This window comes from Semicossyphus pulcher, unplaced genomic scaffold, assembly GCF_022749685.1.
Source record: "Semicossyphus pulcher isolate SPU_LCO1_2020_fin unplaced genomic scaffold, fSemPul1.0.p SCAF_2, whole genome shotgun sequence".
NCBI classification, from domain to species: domain Eukaryota; kingdom Metazoa; phylum Chordata; class Actinopteri; order Labriformes; family Labridae; genus Semicossyphus; species Semicossyphus pulcher.
Window position 1 is genome coordinate 20,132,068 of NW_027211693.1, and position 20,032 is coordinate 20,152,099.

General features: G+C 43.6%; 4 protein-coding genes across 9 annotated transcripts in view; all 4 read right to left on the reverse strand.

Annotated features, from left to right (window-relative positions):
- The window catches only part of LOC138597933 (protocadherin gamma-C5-like), a 456,071-nt gene that overhangs the window by 125,045 nt on the left and 310,994 nt on the right, over positions 1 to 20,032 (reverse strand). The window lies entirely within an intron of this gene.
- LOC138598395 (protocadherin gamma-A11-like) lies at positions 829 to 13,099 on the reverse strand. The gene is made up of 5 exons (XM_069670179.1): positions 12,137 to 13,099; positions 4,042 to 5,496; positions 3,903 to 3,988; positions 2,894 to 3,181; positions 829 to 1,606 (listed from the first exon to the last, which is right to left on the reverse strand). The coding sequence occupies exons 1-5, from the start codon at positions 13,097 to 13,099 to the stop codon at positions 829 to 831; spliced, it is 3,570 nt and encodes a 1,189-aa protein (XP_069526280.1).
- LOC138598396 (protocadherin gamma-A7-like) lies at positions 13,951 to 16,486 on the reverse strand. The gene is made up of 3 exons (XM_069670180.1): positions 16,132 to 16,486; positions 14,101 to 14,844; positions 13,951 to 14,000 (listed from the first exon to the last, which is right to left on the reverse strand). The coding sequence occupies exons 1-3, from the start codon at positions 16,484 to 16,486 to the stop codon at positions 13,951 to 13,953; spliced, it is 1,149 nt and encodes a 382-aa protein (XP_069526281.1).
- On the reverse strand, positions 17,005 to 19,855 carry LOC138598397 (protocadherin gamma-A11-like). The gene is made up of 2 exons (XM_069670181.1): positions 17,486 to 19,855; positions 17,005 to 17,016 (listed from the first exon to the last, which is right to left on the reverse strand). Exons 1-2 carry the CDS (start codon positions 19,853 to 19,855, stop codon positions 17,005 to 17,007), a joined length of 2,382 nt encoding a protein of 793 aa, XP_069526282.1.

A 20,032-nucleotide genomic window follows, 5' to 3' on the forward strand; every position in this document is an offset into this window, starting at 1 on the left:
CTGCTGTTTCAAAGCGACTGCATTTCCATCGAGTGCCTCCTTGTATGTAGTGTTTCTCCCTCTCCTCTTTCTCTCCTCTGGCCCAGAAACAACACTCAGCAATGTTTTACTGATCAACAGCGTCCCTTAGAGTCCAAACGGAGGAAGAACCGGGCAAACTGCTATTAGGTTCAAACAACAACAACTTTTCTATGCAATCTAATGTGGGAACCAACAGGGATACAAAATAACGTGTTTCCACTAAAAATAATTTGATTGAATATCTAAACACGGAATGTAACATACAACTTCACATTCCACACATAAGTAAACCACAGACAGAAAGCCAGCAACTTAGAGCAATGTTGAACTAGTCTCAGTGAGTGAAATTACCCAGCAATGCGGGGCTGTCTCCGGGTCACAGCCTATATAAAAAGCGGTTTATAGTTGTACTGGATTAAAGTAGTAAACATGGCAGCAGAAGAGGAACAATAGCAAAATGCAAAAGAAAAATTAGAACATTACAGTAAAACATTAAGGCAGTCTTAGTAAAAATGTAATTTTGCCCTCAGCATATTCATCGTTTTGCTATAAAAAGCAAATAATCAGTCCTCTTTAAAAAGCAATGCAACTAAGTAAATCCGTGTACTTGTCAAATAATGACAATATAGCAGCATCTCATTGTGTAAGAATATGTAATCTACTTTTTTTTTCTAAATGTGAATACAAGGGTTTTAAAATCGGACGCTGACCATGGTGCTGAATACGAAAGTACAACGCGATACAGTTCACTGTCAATATAACTGAACAGAGAAAGAAAAATAAGGGCAGAGATAAAGGCTTCATTCTTTAACTAACCTCTAGAGGAGAGTCTGGCTCATCCAGGATGCTCTTCTCACTCTGTATCCGCTGCATCGTCCCTGTAGAACTGGGGTCCATTATCAGCACGTTCTGGCTACCAGCTCTGCCGAACTTACAGTCACTCTTTCTGGAGTCAGTCGTCCTGCACACCTCGTAATTGTACACGTGCTGGAGAGTCCCTGTCCCCAAAGTGTCTGAGTAACGTGGTGGATAATATGGAATCACAGGGAGACTGGAGTGATACAGGATGCGAGACTGTCTCCACCTGTAGATTTTCACTGATATAATAACCACTAAACACGTGATAAAGAGGAAGGACACTACAGCCAGAGCCAGCACTAAGTAAAAAGTCAGGTTGTCATTGTACTCCTTGTCGTGTGTAAAGTCAGTGAACTCCGACAGCACTTCAGGGAAGCTGTCCGCCACCGCCACGTTAACAATGACTGTAGCTGAACGAGAGGGCTGCCCGTTGTCCTCCACTATAACAGTCAGTCTTTGTTTCACAGCATCTTTATCAGTCACTTGGCGGATCGTTCTTATTTCTCCATTCTGTAAGCCCACTTCAAACAGCGCCCTGTCTGTGGCTTTCTGCAGTTTATAGGAGAGCCAGGCATTCTGTCCAGAGTCCACATCAACAGCCACCACTTTAGTCACCAGATAGCCCACATCTGCTGCACGAGGCACCATCTCAGCCACCACAGAGCCACCAGTCAGGACTGGGTACAGGACCTGAGGGGGATTGTCGTTCTGATCCTGGATCAGGATTTTTACACTCACGTTGCTACTGAGTGGAGGGGAGCCTCCATCCTGCGCTTTTACTACTAGTTGAAGCTGTTTGATTTGTTCATAGTCAAACGAGCGCACTGCGTGAATAGCTCCAGTTTCACTGTTTACGGAGACGTAAGAAGAAGTTGGGCTACCATTGATCTGTGTTTCTTCGAGAAAGTACGATATTCTGGCGTTTTGATTCCAGTCACTGTCCTGCGCTCTGACGGAAAATATGGATACTCCAGGAGAATTGTTCTCTGTGACGTGAGAGACGTAGCTCATTTTTTCAAACAACGGGGCGTTGTCATTCACATCAGAGATTCGCAGACGTAATATAGTTGTGCTTGACAAAGATGGAGATCCAGAATCGGTGGCCTTTACCGTTATGTTATATTCCGGTACAACTTCTCTGTCAAAAGCTGAGTCTGTTACTAATGCATAGTAATTAGTTAAGGTTGATTTAATTTTAAATGGGAGACTTTTGTCTGTTGTACACATAATTTGGCCATTTTGCTCTGAGTCTGCGTCAATCACATTAATTATTGCCACTGTGGTACCAGAGGCAGAATCCTCTGGCACGGGGCTGGAGAATGACATCACATTTATTACAGGTGCATTATCGTTCACGTCTACAATTTCAATCAGCACCTTACTTGAATCTGTCAGACCTCCTTGATCCATAGCTTCAACCATTATCTCATATTTCTTATCTTTTTCATAATCGACTTGCCCTTCAAGTGTTATAGTGCCCGTCATTTCATCTAAATAAAATACGTCTGCCAACTGCTCTTTCAAGTTTGAAAATCTGTATGTGACGAGCCCGTAGGATCCGCTGTCTGCATCACTTGCATTTACGGTCGTGATATAGGTGCCTTTTACTGCATTCTCCGGGACAGTAGCCCGGTAGAGGGACTGGTTAAAGACAGGAGGATTATCATTCGCATCAAGCACTGTAATATCTATATTTACTGTACCGGATCTATGCGGAGTTCCGCCATCAACGGCGATGAGCTTTAATGATATTCTTGGCTCGCTTTCTCTGTCTAGGGGCTTTTGTAAGATCATCTCGGCATATTTTCGGCCATCTGGACTTGAGTGCTGCTTCAAACTAAATATATCATTGGTTGTGAGAATGTATTTCTGTAGACCATTACTGCCTACATCTGCGTCCTCGGCACTGGGTAACAAAAAGCGTGATCCCAGTGTGGCAGTTTCGCTTATTTCAAATCTAATTTCCTCCTTTCTGAATGCAGGAGAATTGTCATTTATGTCGGTTATTTCCACTGTGACTCGGTGCAATTCCATAGGATTTTCTAAAATCACCTCAAAGCTGAAGCTGCACGGCGTTACGTCTCCACATAGCTGCTCTCGGTCTATTCTCTCATTCACGACTAGAACGCCTTTGTCTGTTTTCAGCTCGGTGTACTGGATGCTTTGTCGAGTCACGATACGGGCACGGCCAGAACGAAGCCTTTGCAAATCCAAACCAAGGTCTTGAGCTACGTTACCAATAAGAGAGCCCGTTTTCAGCTCCTCCGGGATGGTGTACCGGATCTGGCCAGACACGATGTGACTGAGAAGGCACACGGAGAGCAGAAACGGCCATATTGAGCTGCTACACAAACGCCCTTCTCCGCAAGAAGGAGATTTTTTAAACGTCATTGCAAAGATAACAAAATGCGCTTCCAACAGCCTGCTGTATAAAATCCACTGAGAAGGGTAAAAAATGCGCCAAGTAATCCTTTGATTTTAAAGTCCTTGCTTGTGAATTCGTGGACGTATTCCTGCTTATGAAGCTCACGGATTGCCTTCTCCCTCAGCTGAAGGGGGGAATGAAAGCTCTGCCTCCTCTGAGCAAACTCTAAACACTTGTTTCACTGACCAACAGCGTCCCTTACTGTCCAAATCATGAACATCATGAACACAGACAGAAAGGGAAAATAGATTTGCCAAGTACTTTGGTATAGGAGAGATAGTATTTCAGAGCAAAACTTAAATAATGTATTCCAGTGATACAAAACAGAATCTCATAGCTATATTTCTTATGACAGATTATCCTCTTTGACCAAATGGTCATATATCTGTGGTTATAAAAAAAAAAAACCCAGGCTTAGGCCCCTCGGGATGTGTATCAAGTATGAACAAAAGAGGAAAGGCATTAATATTCAAAACAAAAATCTATAACTAAACAAATAGCAATACATATGTAAATAAAGTAACAGCTTAATATAGGTATATCCTCATGTTTCATGGGGAAATGGGGAATAATTAGCAGTTGAGAAAGGGCATTTAACCTCCGGTCAGTGGAGCTGTCCATTAGTTTGTGGTTCTGAAAATGCCCCAAGTTACCATGTGAGCCCGAGGGCTTCCACTGTTTGAACTTCGGAGGAGCAAAAACATAATCATAGATGATCAATATGTCAAAGGCCTCACCTCTAAAGGAGAGTCTGGCTCATCCAGGATGCTCTTCTCACTCTGTATCCGCTGCATCGTCCCTGTAGAACTGGGGTCCATTATCAGCACGTTCTGACTACCAGCTCTGCCGAACTTACAGTCACTCTTCCTGGAGTCAGTCGTCCTGCACACCTCGTAATTGTACACGTGCTGGAGGGTCCCTGTCCCCAAAGTGTCTGAGTAACGTGGTGGATAATATGGAATCACAGGGAGACTGGAGTGATACAGGACGCGAGACTGTCTCCACCTGTAGATTTTCACTGATATAATAACCACTAAACACGTGATGAAGAGGAAGGACACTACAGCCAGAGCCAGCACTAAGTAAAAAGTCAGGTTGTCATTGTACTCCTTGTCGTGTGTAAAGTCAGTGAACTCCGACAGCACTTCAGGGAAGCTGTCCGCCACCGCCACGTTAACAATGACTGTAGCTGAACGAGAGGGCTGCCCGTTGTCCTCCACTATAACAGCCAGTCTTTGTTTCACAGCATCTTTATCAGTCACTTGGCGGATAGTTCTTATTTCTCCATTCTGTAAGCCCACTTCAAACAGCGCCCTGTCTGTGGCTTTCTGCAGTTTATAGGAGAGCCAGGCATTCTGTCCAGAGTCCACATCAACAGCCACCACTTTAGTCACCAGATAGCCCACATCTGCTGCACGAGGCACCATCTCAGCCACCACTGAGCCACCAGTCTGAACTGGGTACAGGACCTGAGGGGGGTTGTCGTTCTGATCTTGAATATTTAACTTAACTGTGGTATTGCTGCTTAAAGGTGGGGAGCCTCCATCCTGTCCTTTTACAAAAATATTTAGACTTTTGATTTGCTCAAAGTCAAATGATCGAGCTGCCTGTATAACTCCGTTTTCTGCATTAACAGATATGTAAGTGGATATTGGGTTACCATTCAACTGAGTATCAATAAGCAGGTAAGACACGCGAGCGTTCTGCCCCGAATCCGAGTCCTGTGCTTTCACGGAAAACACAGAAAATCCCGGCGAGTTATTCTCCATGATGTTAGCTTCATAGTAACTCTGTTCAAACACGGGTGCATTATCATTGACGTCGGATATTCGAAGTGATATGGTCTTGTTAGTTGAGAGTGGTGGGCTCCCTTCATCCACAGCTGTGAAAGAGATATTGTAATCAGGATTTCGCTCCCTGTCAAGAACGCCGTTTGTTACCAGAGTGTAATAGTTCTTCAGAGATGAGTGGATTGCAAACGGAATATTGCTGTTAACCGAGCAGTCTACTTTGCCATTTTTACCTGAATCTAGATCTTTAACGTTTATGATCGCCACAGTAGTTCCACTTGGAGAGTCCTCTGCAATAGCACTAGAAAACGAGGTTAGTGTTATTACAGGTGCATTGTCATTAACATCAGCCACCTCAATTATTACTTTGGTTGATGTACTTTGTCCACCTTGGTCTTTTGCCTGCACACCAATCTCGTAGATTTTATTCTGTTCATAATCGATCACACCGTTTACAGTTAAATCTCCGCTTTTTTCATCCAGATTAAAAAGTTCAGCAACATAACTGGACATGCGATTAAAGTGATATGTAACACGTCCGTTCATTCCTTCATCTGCATCTGTTGCGCTCACGCTCAGCACTAAGGTACCTTTTGGAACATTTTCTTTAACAGACGCCTTGAATAATGATTGCGTAAAAATGGGAGAATTGTCATTAGTGTCTCGCACAGTGACATGTATTTTTAGTGTCCCTGATCGCTGTGGTTCACCGCCGTCTACCGCAGTCAGCGTGAGAAGCAGCTTTTCCTCTTTCTCGCGATCTAACGCATTAGAAAGATACAGCTGTGCATATTTATGACCGTTTGGGCTGGAGAGGACTTTAATGTTGAAATGTGTTGTTGGGTGTAACGTATAACCGTGTAAAGCGTTGATGCCAACATCAGGATCTGTTGCGCTCTCTTGTAATATTTCGGTCCCTGGAAGAGCAGATTCTACTATCTCTACATGCAGTTCTTTCTCGTGAAACACAGGCGCATTATCATTAACATCCAACACCTCCACTACAACACTATGTAGTTGCATTGGATTCATCATAATCATTTCAAAATTCAAGCTACAGGGCGACGTCTGCCCGCACAGCTGCTCTCTGTCAATCCTTTCTCCCACCACAAGAATCCCTTTGTCTACATCCAGCCTAATATACTCGCTGCTATCTCCGCTTACAATTCGGGCACCGCCTGATATCAATCTTTTAGCGTCAATGCCTAAATCTTCAGCCACATTTCCCACAAAGGAGGCCTTTCTCATCTCCTCTGGGACTGAGTAGCGGATCTGACAGAGTGTAGCGCTAAAAAAGAAAACAAGGATGAAGGCCCGTACTTGCCATTTAATCGAGGGTTCACCGCTGATAAAATGCATATTCCAGAAGCAATCCACTTGACTCTACATAAAGTATGAAGCAAAAAGGCAGCCTATTTTCAGGTATCGTCCTCTTGTTGTTGTCTTTATATTATACGCTGTGACAACGAATACATTAGTCCAGATATCACCCGTGAAAATGAAGACCGAATGTCCTGCTGTCTGCGCCTCACTCTGACAAGAACGGGAGGAGTAGCTGCATTTAAAACGCTTCTCATTTGCTTTGTAGACCAACAGCGGCCCTTAGAGTCCAACATGAAGATAACAACTGCTGTCACTAAAGAGAGGAGAGACACATTTTCTTTGGAACGCAATTAGGAAACTGCGAATATATTATCTATCTATGAATCGTCTTTACTTCACTGTGTGCAAGCATATGTTTCATTAAAACAATACAGAAATACGAGATAAAGCTAAAGGACTGAAATGATAAGCAGAGATAAAGAAAGAGAAAACACGTACAGCGGGGAGGCAAATACTCTTCATAATCTTTATATTGTTATGAACGTTTGCTCTCTTTCTCTATCTTTCTCAACAGATAAAAAACTTACAAGGAAGGAGACAGTCAATACTATTTCAAAACTGCAGAAGGCACAAAGAAGCTCACGCATTACATAGAAAACACGACAGATATATAAGAAGTATATACCTGTGATTAGGCCTTTCATGGTGTGGAATATTAAGACTGACCAACTTCAGCTAACTCGCACAACTCTTGGAGGAGCTGTCCATCATTTGTGGTACTGAAGTTGACCTCTAAGCAGGAAGTGAGATGAGCCATGAATCCAAGCAATGTGTTTATGTAGCGATGTGAATGATGGATCAATGAACTAACCTCTAGAGGAGAGTCTGGTTCATCCAGGATGCTCTTCTCACTCTGTATCCGCTGCATCGTCCCTGTAGAACTGGGGTCCATTATCAGCACGTTCTGACTACCAGCTCTGCCGAACTTACAGTCACTCTTTCTGGAGTCAGTTGTCCTGCACACCTCGTAATTGTACACGTGCTGGAGAGTCCCTGTCCCCAAAGTGTCTGAGTAACGTGGTGGATAATATGGAATCACAGGGAGACTGGAGTGATACAGGACGCGAGACTGTCTCCACCTGTAGATTTTCACTGATATAATAACCACTAAACACGTGATGAAGAGGAAGGACACTACAGCCAGAGCCAGCACTAAGTAAAAAGTCAGGTTGTCATTGTACTCCTTGTCGTGTGTAAAGTCAGTGAACTCCGACAGCACTTCAGGGAAGCTGTCCGCCACCGCCACGTTAACAATGACTGTAGCTGAACGAGAGGGCTGCCCGTTGTCCTCCACTATAACAGTCAGTCTTTGTTTCACAGCATCTTTATCAGTCACTTGGCGGATAGTTCTTATTTCTCCATTCTGTAAGCCCACTTCAAACAGCGCCCTGTCTGCGGCTTTCTGCAGTTTATAGGAGAGCCAGGCATTCTGTCCAGAGTCCACATCAACAGCCACCACTTTAGTCACCAGATAGCCCACATCTGCTGCACGAGGCACCATCTCAGCCACCACAGAGCCACCAGTCAGGACTGGGTACAGGACCTGAGGGGGATTGTCGTTCTGGTCCTGGATCGCTATTCTAACTGCAGCCACTGAACTCAGAGGAGGGGATCCAGCATCACGAGCAGTTACGTTGAATTCAAACCACTTGATTTGCTCATAATCAAATGACCTAACTGCATGAATGACGCCATTTTCTGAATTTACTGACACTAAAGAAGACACAGCGACTCCATTAATCTCTTTATCCTCCAGGAAGTAAGACAGTTGAGCGTTTTGACCCCAGTCTGCATCACTTGCACTGAGAGCAAACACAGAAAATCCTGGAGAGTTGTTCTCTGGTACAGTCTTACTATATTCTGATTGAGCAAATTTCGGTGGGCTGTCATTCACGTCTGAAACTTTCACATTAATGTTCTTACTGCTGGACAGAGGCGGAGAGCCTTGATCAGACACGGTGATGGTGATATTATATTCAGGGACACTTTCTCTGTCTAAGAAGTCTTCTGTTACTATGGTGTAATATCCTGTTAATGAAGACTCGATTTTGAAAGGTACGTCAGAGTTGATGGAACACTTGACAACACCGTTACCGTCAGAGTCCTCGTCATCAACGTTAACAACAGCTATAGTTGTACCTGGGGGAGAATCCTCGGATATCGAGTTAGAAAATGACATCATCTGTATTGTAGGGACGTTGTCATTCTCGTCAATTATCTGGATAACAACTTTGCAGGTGTCTGTGTATCCCCCATGGTCTCTAGCCTGGACGTTTAATTGAAATGACTTTGATTTTTCAAAATCCAGTTTACCTGCGACTTTAATTTCTCCAGTTTTGACATTTACTTCAAACAGCTGCTTCGCCTCTCTGGTGACATGAGCTATGGAGTAAGTTACCTCTCCATTGACTCCTTTATCTGCGTCGTTTGCACTCACAGTGGTAACCACTGTTGCTAAAGGAGAGTTCTCCCTGACTTCTGCTTTATAAACAGGCTGGCTACACACTGGCGCATTATCATTATTATCCAGCACAGTGATATGAATACGCACTGTCCCTGATCTGTGTGGCTCCCCTCCATCTGAAGCAAGCAGCACGAGTGTGTGAGTCTCCTCTTTCTCTCGGTCTAACGGGTTTTGTAAAACCATTTCGATGAATCTTCCTCCATCAGGCTGGTTTTGCACTTCCAATTTAAAATGATCAGAGGGTTTCAGTGTGTATTTTTGAATATCATTAATACCAACATCGGGGTCGTCTGCACTTTCAAGTGAGAAACGAGTGCCTGGTGCAACACTTTCAACAATTTGCAAATTGATTTCGTCCTTTAGAAATGACGGGCTGTTATCGTTTATGTCAATTACCTCCACTGTTACCCGATAAAGCTGGATAGGATTTTCTAAAATAACCTCGAAGCTGAAGCTACAGGGCGTCGTCTTTCCGCACAGTTCCTCTCGGTCGATTCGCTCTTTAATAACAAGGGTGCCTTTGTCTCGGTTTAAATCAACGTACTGTCGGCTTCCTTTCGTGATAACACGAGCTTTACCTGATATGAGCCTCGCCACATCCAAACCCAAATCTCGAGCGATGTTTCCGACAAAAGACCCTTCTGCCTGCTCCTCCGGTACGGAGTACCGAGCCTGTCCAGTCACTGAGCTCAGCTCGAAAAGACAAAGAGTGACAACCAGTGCCTGCCATGGGCCTCTGCGAGCGGTGATCCACATATAAACCATGATGAATCCAGAGGTACAGACGTAGAAATCCCTGTCAGTGCAAACCTGATGCAAATAAATCCGTCAAAAGAAAAGGTAAAGGTATTTTCAGCTGAAAAAATCCACGAGAAGTGCTTCTCTTTAAACGATCACGGACCAGACCGTCTTCTCTCCAGGCAGTAAAACACTGAAATGAATACAAGGGGCGGACCGCAGCTCTGCTTATTGGGACAGTCAGTCAGTGATGTATCAACAGCGGCGCTCAGAGCCCATCCACGGTAATGTATGTGGTGGGCATATTAAGAGGAAGGGTTTAAATGTCCTATCCAAACCTTAGAGATTGTTTCTATTCTGATTCCTAACACAATGGTTCAAGTGTTACATTGTAGAAGGATGTAAGGAACCTATTCTGGAGAACTGAGCAGGTCTTGCTCTACATATTATTTCAACTGTAAAGTCATACTGAACTCACTCATGTCCATTAAACCTTCATTATATTGACACTGTTGCGGTACAGTTTACACCTATGATGATCTACAGAATAAACCATGAAATAAACAGAGTGACAGATCACTTCTGGGGGTGCGTCGTTACTATTTTAAAATAAAATGGGTACTAGAAAAAACAAGAAAAACAAGAAGTACTTTCAGTTCCTTATTATTTTTAAGTATCATATGGATTGCTCTTGCATGGTAATTGCTTACACATTTGTATGTATGACTGTAAAACAACTTCTCTCTAGAATACAATATTAGATTTGCTAGTGTTTTATTTAAAAAAAGAGTGTATTTGAGTTAGAACGTACATTTCTACTTTCATTACAAAACGTAAACATTACTTTAAAAGGAATTCTTCGACTGTTTCAGCACCATGGACAGTTAGACTAAGACGCCACTGACAGCTTTTGGTGTGCCCTTTACTGCAATAACTTCATAAATCCAGAATAAAAAGAAAAACAGAGAAAGAGAAAAGGGAGAAGAAGATATTAAGCACATCACTCACCAAGGTTGACATTTGAGAACAGTTGCCTGTGAGCTGCTTGTCCACCTGCGGTGTTTCAGTTCCGGCTCCGTCCACACTCACTAAACTTTGGCTCATCGGTTGCATATATTTCATGTCACTCTTTCTGGAGTCAGTCGTCCTGCACACCTCGTAATTGTACACATGCTGGAGAGTCCCTGTCCCCAAAGTGTCTGAGTAACGTGGTGGATAATATGGAATCACAGGGAGACTGGAGTGATACAGGACGCGAGACTGTCTCCACCTGTAGATTTTCACTGATATAATAACCACTAAACACGTGATGAAGAGGAAGGACACTACAGCCAGAGCCAGCACTAAATAAAAAGTCAGGTTGTCATTGTACTCCTTGTCGTGTGTAAAGTCAGTGAACTCCGACAGCACTTCAGGGAAGCTGTCCGCCACCGCCACGTTAACAATGACTGCAGCTGAACGAGAGGGCTGCCCGTTGTCCTCCACTATAACAGTCAGTCTCTGTTTCACAGCATCTTTATCAGTCACTTGGCGGATAGTTCTTATTTCTCCATTCTGTAAGCCCACTTCAAACAGCGCCCTGTCTGTGGCTTTCTGCAGTTTATAGGAGAGCCAGGCATTCTGTCCAGAGTCCACATCAACAGCCACAACTTTAGACACCAGATAGCCCACATCTGCTGCACGAGGCACCATCTCAGCCACCACAGAGCCACCAGTCAGGACTGGGTACAGGACCTGAGGGGGATTGTCATTCTGGTCCTGGATCACTATTCTAACTGTAGCAACTGAACTCAGAGGAGGGGATCCAGCATCACGAGCAGTTACGTTGAATTCAAACCACTTGATTTGCTCATAATCAAATGACCTAACTGCATGAATGACGCCATTTTCTGAATTTACTGACACTAAAGAAGACACAGCGACTCCATTAATCTCTTTATCCTCCAGGAAGTAAGACAGCCGAGCGTTTTGATCCCAGTCTGCATCACTTGCACTGAGAGCAAACACAGAAAATCCTGGAGAGTTGTTCTCTGGTACAGTCTTACTATATTCTGATTGAGCAAATTTCGGTGGGCTGTCATTCACGTCTGAAACTTTCACATTAAGGTTCTTACTGCTGGACAGAGGCGGAGAGCCTTGATCAGAGACGGTGATAGTGATATTATACTCAGGGACACTTTCTCTGTCTAAGAAGTCTTCTGTTACTATGGTGTAATATCCTGTTAATGAAGACTCGATTTTGAAAGGTACGTCAGAGTTGATGGAGCACTTGACGACACCGTTACCGTCAGAGTCCTCGTCATCAACGTTAACAACAGCTATAGTTGTACCTGGGGGAGAATCCTCGGATATCGAGTTAGAAAATGACATCATCTGTATTGTAGGGACGTTGTCATTCTCGTCAATTATCTGAATAACAACTTTGCACGTGTCTGTATATCCACCGTGATCACTAGCCTGAACGTTTAACTGATACGTCCTAGATTTTTCAAAATCCAGTTTACCTGCGACTTTAATTTCTCCAGTTTTGACATTTACTTCAAACAGCTGCTTCGCCTCTCTGGCGACATGAGCTATGGAGTAAGTTACCTCACCATTAACTCCTTTATCTGCGTCATTTGCACTCACAGTGGTTACAACAGTTCCTTCAGGAGAATTCTCCTTAACATCTGCTTTATAAACAGGCTGGCTACACACTGGCGCATTATCATTAGCATCCAGCACAGTGATATGGATACGCACTGTCCCTGATCTGTGTGGCTCCCCCCCATCTGAAGCAAGCAGCACGAGTGTGTGAGTCTCCTCTTTCTCTCGGTCTAACGGGTTTTGTAAAACCATTTCGATGAATCTTCCTCCATCAGGCTGGTTTTGCACTTCCAATTTAAAATGATCAGAGGGTTTCAGTGTGTATTTTTGAATATCATTAATACCAACATCGGGGTCGTCTGCACTTTCAAGTGAGAAACGAGTGCCTGGTGCAACACTTTCAGCTATTTTCAAATGTATGTCGTCCTTTGGGAACGACGGGCTGTTATCGTTTATGTCTATCACCTCCACTGTTACCCGATAAAGCTGGATAGGATTTTCTAAAATCACCTCGAAGCTGAAGCTACAGGGCGTCGTCTTTCCGCACAGTTCCTCTCGGTCGATTCGCTCTTTGATAATAAGGGTGCCTTTGTCTCGGTTTAAATCAACGTACTGTCGGCTTCCTTTCGTGATAACACGAGCTTTACCTGATATGAGCCTCGCCACATCCAAACCCAAGTCTCGAGCGATGTTTCCGACAAAAGACCCTTCTGCCTGCTCCTCCGGTACGGAGTACCGAGCCTGTCCAGTCACTGAGCTCAGCTCGAAAAGACAAAGAGTGACAACCAGTGCCTGCCATGGGCCTCTGCGAGCGGTGATCCACATATAAACCATGATGAATCCAGAGGTACAGACGTAGAAATCCCTGTCAGTGCAAACCTGATGCAAATAAATCCAACAAAAGAAAAGGTAAAGGTATTTTCAGCTGAAAACTTCCACGAGAAGCGCTCCTCTTTAAACGATCACGGACCAGACCGTCTTCTCTCCAGGCAGTAAAACACTGAAATGAATACAAGGGGCGGACCGCAGCTCTGCTTATTGGGACAGTCAGTCAGTGATGTATCAACAGCGGCGCTCAGAGCCCATCCACGGTAATGTATGTGGTGGGCATATTAAGAGGAAGGGTTTAAATGTCCTATCCAAACCTTAGAGATTGTTTCTATTCTGATTCCTAACACAATGGTTAAAGTGTTACATTGTAGAAGGATGTAAGGAACATATTCTAGAGAACTGAGCAGGTCTTGCTCTACATATTATTTCAACTGTAAAGTCATACTGAACTCACTCATGTCCATTAAACCTTCATTATATTGAAACTGTTGCGGTACAGTTAACACCTACGATGATCTACAGAATAAACCATGAAATAAACAGAGTGACAGATCACTTCTGGGGGTGCGTCGTTAATATTTAAAAATAAAATGGGCACTAGAAAAAACAGAAAAAACAAGAAGTACTTTGGGTTCCTTATTATTTTTAAGTATCATATGGCTTGCTTTTCCATGGTAATTGCTTAAGCATATGAATGTAAAACAACTTCCCTCTAGAATGGAATATTAGATTACCTAGTGTTTTATTTTAAAAAAATGTGTGCATTTGAGTTAGAAAATAAATTTCTCCTTTCATTACAAAACCTAAACATTACTTTAAAAGGAATTCTTCGACTGTTTCAGCACCATGGACAGTTATACTAAGACGTCACTGACAGCTTTTGGTGTGCCCTTTGCTGCGATTACTTCATAAATCCAGAATAAAAAGAAAACCAGAGAAAGAGAAAAGGGAGAAGAAGATATTAAGCACATCACTCACCAAGGTTGACATTTGAGAACAGTTGCCTGTGAGCTGCTTGTCCACCTGCGGTGTTTCAGTTCCGGCTCCGTCCACACTCACTAAACTTTGGCTCATCGGTTGCATATATTTCATGTCACTCTTTCTGGAGTCAGTCGTCCTGCACACCTCGTAATTGTACACATGCTGGAGAGTCCCTGTCCCCAAAGTGTCTGAGTAACGTGGTGGATAATATGGAATCACAGGGAGACTGGAGTGATACAGGATGCGAGACTGTCTCCACCTGTAGATTTTCACTGATATAATAACCACTAAACACGTGATGAAGAGGAAGGACACTACAGCCAGAGCCAGCACTAAATAAAAAGTCAGGTTGTCATTGTACTCCTTGTCGTGTGTAAAGTCAGTGAACTCAGACAGCACTTCAGGGAAGCTGTCCGCCACCGCCACGTTAACAATGACTGTAGCTGAACGAGAGGGCTGCCCGTTGTCCTCCACTATAACAGTCAGTCTTTGTTTCACAGCATCTTTATCAGTCACTTGGCGGATAGTTCTTATTTCTCCATTCTGTAAGCCCACTTCAAACAGCGCCCTGTCTGTGGCTTTCTGCAGTTTATAGGAGAGCCAGGCATTCTGTCCAGAGTCCACATCAACAGCCACCACTTTAGTCACCAGATAGCCCACATCTGCTGCACGAGGCACCATCTCAGCCACCACAGAGCCACCAGTCAGGACTGGGTACAGGACCTGAGGGGGATTGTCGTTCTGGTCCTGGATCACTATTCTAACTGTAGCAACTGAACTCAGATGAGGGGATCCAGCATCACGAGCAGTTACGTTAAATTCAAACCACTTGATTTGCTCATAATCAAATGACCTAACTGCATGAATGACGCCATTTTCTGAATTTACGGAAACTAAATTAGACACAGCGACCCCATTAATCTCTTTATCCTCCAGGAAGTAAGACAGCCGAGCGTTTTGACCCCAGTCTGCATCACTTGCACTGAGAGCAAACACAGAAAATCCTGGAGAGTTGTTCTCTGGTACAGTCTTACTATATTCTGATTGAGCAAATTTCGGTGGGCTGTCATTCACGTCTGAAACTTTCACATTAATGTTCTTACTGCTGGACAGAGACGGAGAGCCTTGATCAGAGACGGTGATGGTGATATTATACTCAGGGACACTTTCTCTGTCTAAGAAGTCTTCTGTTACTATGGTGTAATATCCTGTTAATGAAGACTCGATTTTGAAAGGTACGTCAGAGTTGATGGAGCACTTGACGACACCGTTACCGTCAGAGTCCTCGTCATCAACGTTAACAACAGCTATAGTTGTACCTGGGGGAGAATCCTCGGATATCGAATTAGAAAATGACATCATCTGTATTGTAGGGACGTTGTCATTCTCGTCAATTATCTGAATAACAACTTTGCACGTGTCTGTGTATCCCCCATGGTCTCTAGCCTGAACGTTTAACTGATACGTCCTAGATTTTTCAAAGTCCAGTTTACCTGCGACTTTAATCTCTCCAGTTTTGACATTTACTTCAAACAGCTGCTTCGCCTCTCTGGCGACATGAGCTATGGAGTAAGTCACCTCTCCATTAACTCCTTTATCTGCGTCATTTGCACTCACAGTGGTAACCACTGTTGCTAAAGGAGAGTTCTCCCTGACTTCTGCTTTATAAACAGGCTGGCTACACACTGGTACATTATCGTTAATGTCTAGCACAGTGATATGAATACGCACTGTCCCTGATCTGTGTGGCTCCCCTCCATCTGAAGCAAGCAGCACGAGTGTGTGAGTCTCCTCTTTCTCTCGGTCCAACGGGTTTTGTAAAACCATTTCGATGAATCTTCCTCCATCAGGCTGGTTTTGCACTTCCAATTTAAAATGATCAGAGGGTTTCAGTGTGTATTTTTGAATATCATTAATACCAACATCGGCATCGTCTGCACTTTCAAGTGAGAAACGAGTGCCTGATGCAGCATTTTCAACAATTTGCAAATTTATGTCGTCCTTTGGGAACAACGGGCTGTTATCGTTTATGTCTATCACCTCCACTGTTACCCGATAAAGCTGGATAGGATTTTCTAAAATCACATCGAAGCTGAAGCTACAGGGCGTCGTCTTTCCGCACAGTTCCTCTCGGTCGATTCGCTCTTTAATAACAAGGGTGCCTTTGTCTCGGTTTAAATCAACGTACTGTCGGCTTCCTTTGGTGATAACACGAGCTTTACCTGATATGAGCCTCGCCACATCCAAACCCAAATCTCGAGCGATGTTTCCGACAAAAGACCCTTCTGCCTGCTCCTCCGGTACGGAGTACCGAGCCTGTCCAGTCACTGAGCTCAGCTCGAAAAGACAAAGAATGACAACCAGTGCCTGCCATGGGCCTCTGCGAGTGGTGATCCACATATAAACCATGATGAATCCAGAGGTACAGACGTATAAATCCCTGTCAGTGCAAACCTGATGCAAATAAATCCAACAAAAGAAAAGGTAAAGGTATTTTCAGCTGAAAAAATCCACGAGAAGTGCTCCTCTTTAAACGATCACGGACTAGGCCGTCTTCTCTCCAGGCAGTAAAACACTGAAATGAATACAAGGGGCGGACCGCAGCTCTGCTTATTGGGACAGTCAGTCAGTGATGTATCAACAGCGGCGCTCAGAGCCCATCCACGGTAATGTATGTGGTGGGCATATTAAGAGGAAGGGTTTAAATGTCCTATCCAAACCTTAGAGATTGTTTCTATTCTGATTCCTAACACAATGGTTAAAGTGTTACATTGTCGAAGTATGTAAGGAACATATTCTAGAGAACTGAGCAGGTCTTGCTCTACATACTATTTCAACTGTAAAGTCATATTGAAATCACTCAAGTCCATTAAACCTTCATTACATTTAAAAGTTGACTGTTGCAATACAGTTAACACCACGATGATCTATAGAATAAACTATAAAATAAAGAGAGGTGAGAGAATCAGATAAATGGGGGTGCGTCGTATTTTAAAATAAAATGGGCACTGGAAAAAAAAGGGAAAATAAATACTACTTTGGGTTCATGTTATATTTAAGTTTCATATGGCTTGCTCTTCCATGGTAATTGTTTGATTAATGTTTGTATGAATGTAAAACAATTCCCTCTCTTGACTCAGATATTTACATGTAGCATATTAAATTAAGTGTTTCATGAAAAAAAAATGTGGCCCTTTGGGTCAGAAAATATAGTTCCCCTTTTATTACAAAACGTAAACATTACTTGAAAAGGAATTCTTCGTCCGTTTCAGCACTATGGACAGTTATACTAAGACGCCACTAACCGCTTTTGGTGTGCATTTTGCTGCAACTACTTTATAAATCCAGAAAAAAAAGAATACCAAAGAAAGAGAAAAGGGAGACGAAGATATTAAGCACATCACTCACCAAGGTTGACATTTGAGAACAGTTGCCTGTGAGCTGCTTGTCCACCTGCGGTGTTTCAGTCCCGGCTCCGTCCACACTCACTAAACTTTGGCTCATCGGTTGCATATATTTCATGTCACTCTTTCTGGAGTCAGTCGTCCTGCACACCTCGTAATTGTACACGTGCTGGAGAGTCCCTGTCCCCAAAGTGTCTGAGTAACGTGGTGGATAATATGGAATCACAGGGAGACTGGAGTGATACAGGACGGAAGACTGTCTCCACCTGTAGATTTTCACTGATATAATAACCACTAAACACGTGATGAAGAGGAAGGACACTACAGCCAAAGCCAGCACTAAGTAAAAAGTCAGGTTGTCATTGTACTCCTTGTCCTGTGTAAAGTCAGTGAACTCCGACAGCACTTCAGGGAAGCTGTCCGCCACCGCCACGTTAACAATGACTGTAGCTGAACGAGAGGGCTGCCCGTTGTCCTCCACTATAACAGTCAGTCTCTGTTTCACAGCATCTTTATCAGTCACTTGGCGGATAGTTCTTATTTCTCCATTCTGTAAGCCCACTTCAAACAGCGCCCTGTCTGTGGCTTTCTGCAGTTTATAGGAGAGCCAGGCATTCTGTCCAGAGTCCACATCAACAGCCACCACTTTAGTCACCAGATAGCCCACATCTGCTGCACGAGGCACCATCTCAGCCACCACAGAGCCACCAGTCAGGACTGGGTACAGGACCTGAGGGGGGTTGTCGTTCTGGTCCTGGATCACTATTTTCACACTCACATTGCTACTGAGTGGAGGGGAGCCTCCATCCTGCGCTTTCACGCTGAGCTGAAGTTCTTTAATTTGTTCATAATCAAACGAACGCACTGCATGTAAAACGCCAGTCTCTGAGTTGATGGACACAAAGTTAGACACTGGGTTGCCGATGACATGTGTGTCTTCAAGGAAATATGAGATTCTTGCGTTTTGGTTCCAGTCAGAGTCCCGCGCGCTAAGAGTTTTGATGGACATTCCAGGGGAATTATTCTCTGTGACGTAAGCAGAATATGAGTCTTTGTCGAACAATGGGCGGTTGTCATTTACGTCAGAGATTCTGAGTTGCAATGTGACAGAGCTAGAAAGAGGAGGAAACCCTGAGTCGGTGGCTATTATTATTATTTCGTATTCAGAGGTAGTTTCTCTATCAAAATCCTGATCGGACACCAGATTATAGTAGTTTGTTAAAGAAGATTGGATTTGAAACGGGAGCGTTTTGTCCATGGTACATTTTATCTGTCCATTTTTCTCTGAATCAGCGTCTTTGACATTAAGAACTGCTATTGTTGTGCTGAGAGGGGCATCTTCTGACATGGTATTAGAAAATGACATGATATTGATAATTGGAGCATTGTCATTGACGTCACTAACATCAATTATTACTTTACTGGTTCCAGTCAAACCTCCTCGGTCCTTTGCCTCTAATCTGAGTTCATATTTTTTCTCTTTTTCGAAGTCAATGAGTCCGGCAACTGATATGACCCCCGTGTTTTCATCGATACTAAACATATCGACCGTACTGCCTTTTATTTTCGAAAAACTGAACATTATTTCCCCATTAGTGCCAATGTCGGCGTCGGTGGCGTTCACTGTTGTGATATATGTCCCTTTTGAGGCGTTTTCCACGACGGTAGCCCTGTACACTGACTGATTAAATACAGGAGCATTGTCGTTGGCGTCTAATACTGATATATTTATATTCACAGTGCCAGATCTCTGTGGGTTTCCACCGTCAACGGCTATTACTTTAAGAGGGAGGGTGGAGTGCTCCTCTCTGTCTAAAGGCTTCTGCAGCACCAGTTCAGCGTATTTACTGCCGTCTGGATTTGCATGTTGTTTCAGAATAAAGTAGTTATTAGGAGATAGAATGTAATTCTGCAGTGCGTTTAGTCCAACGTCAGGATCCACAGCGCTTTCAACAGGAAATTTCGATCCTAGTGTCGCAGATTCGCTTATTTCAAACTGCATGTCTTTATTTGGAAAGAAGGGAGTGTTATCATTTATATCTAAAATTTCAACAGTGACACGATGGAGTTCGATTGGATTTTCGAGAATTATTTCGAAGCTGAGGCTGCACGGTGTCACGTCTCCACAAAGCTGCTCTCGGTCTATCCTCTCATTCACGGCCAGAGTCCCTTTGTCTGTCATCAACTCGGTGTACTGGATGTTTTCTCCACTCACGATACGGGCCCGCCCAGAACGGAGCCTTTTCAGATCCAGACCAAGGTCTTGTGCTACATTACCGATAACGGAGCCTTTCTTCATCTCCTCTGGAATAGAATAACGAATCTGACCGGCCACTCTATAACCCACACAAGAAAGCAAAATGAGAACACCCATTTGAAATCGTACCATAAAAGACAATCGCCATCTTACGCTTATAGAGGAGGGTTGTCCCCGGGCTGCCATATCAAAAACAGTGAATGAATCGTCCTCTTTTGAAGAAAAAACACAAGAGCTCGTAATCCGGTTGAATAAATGGGCACTACTTGAAGAAAACAACGGGCTCCTGATATA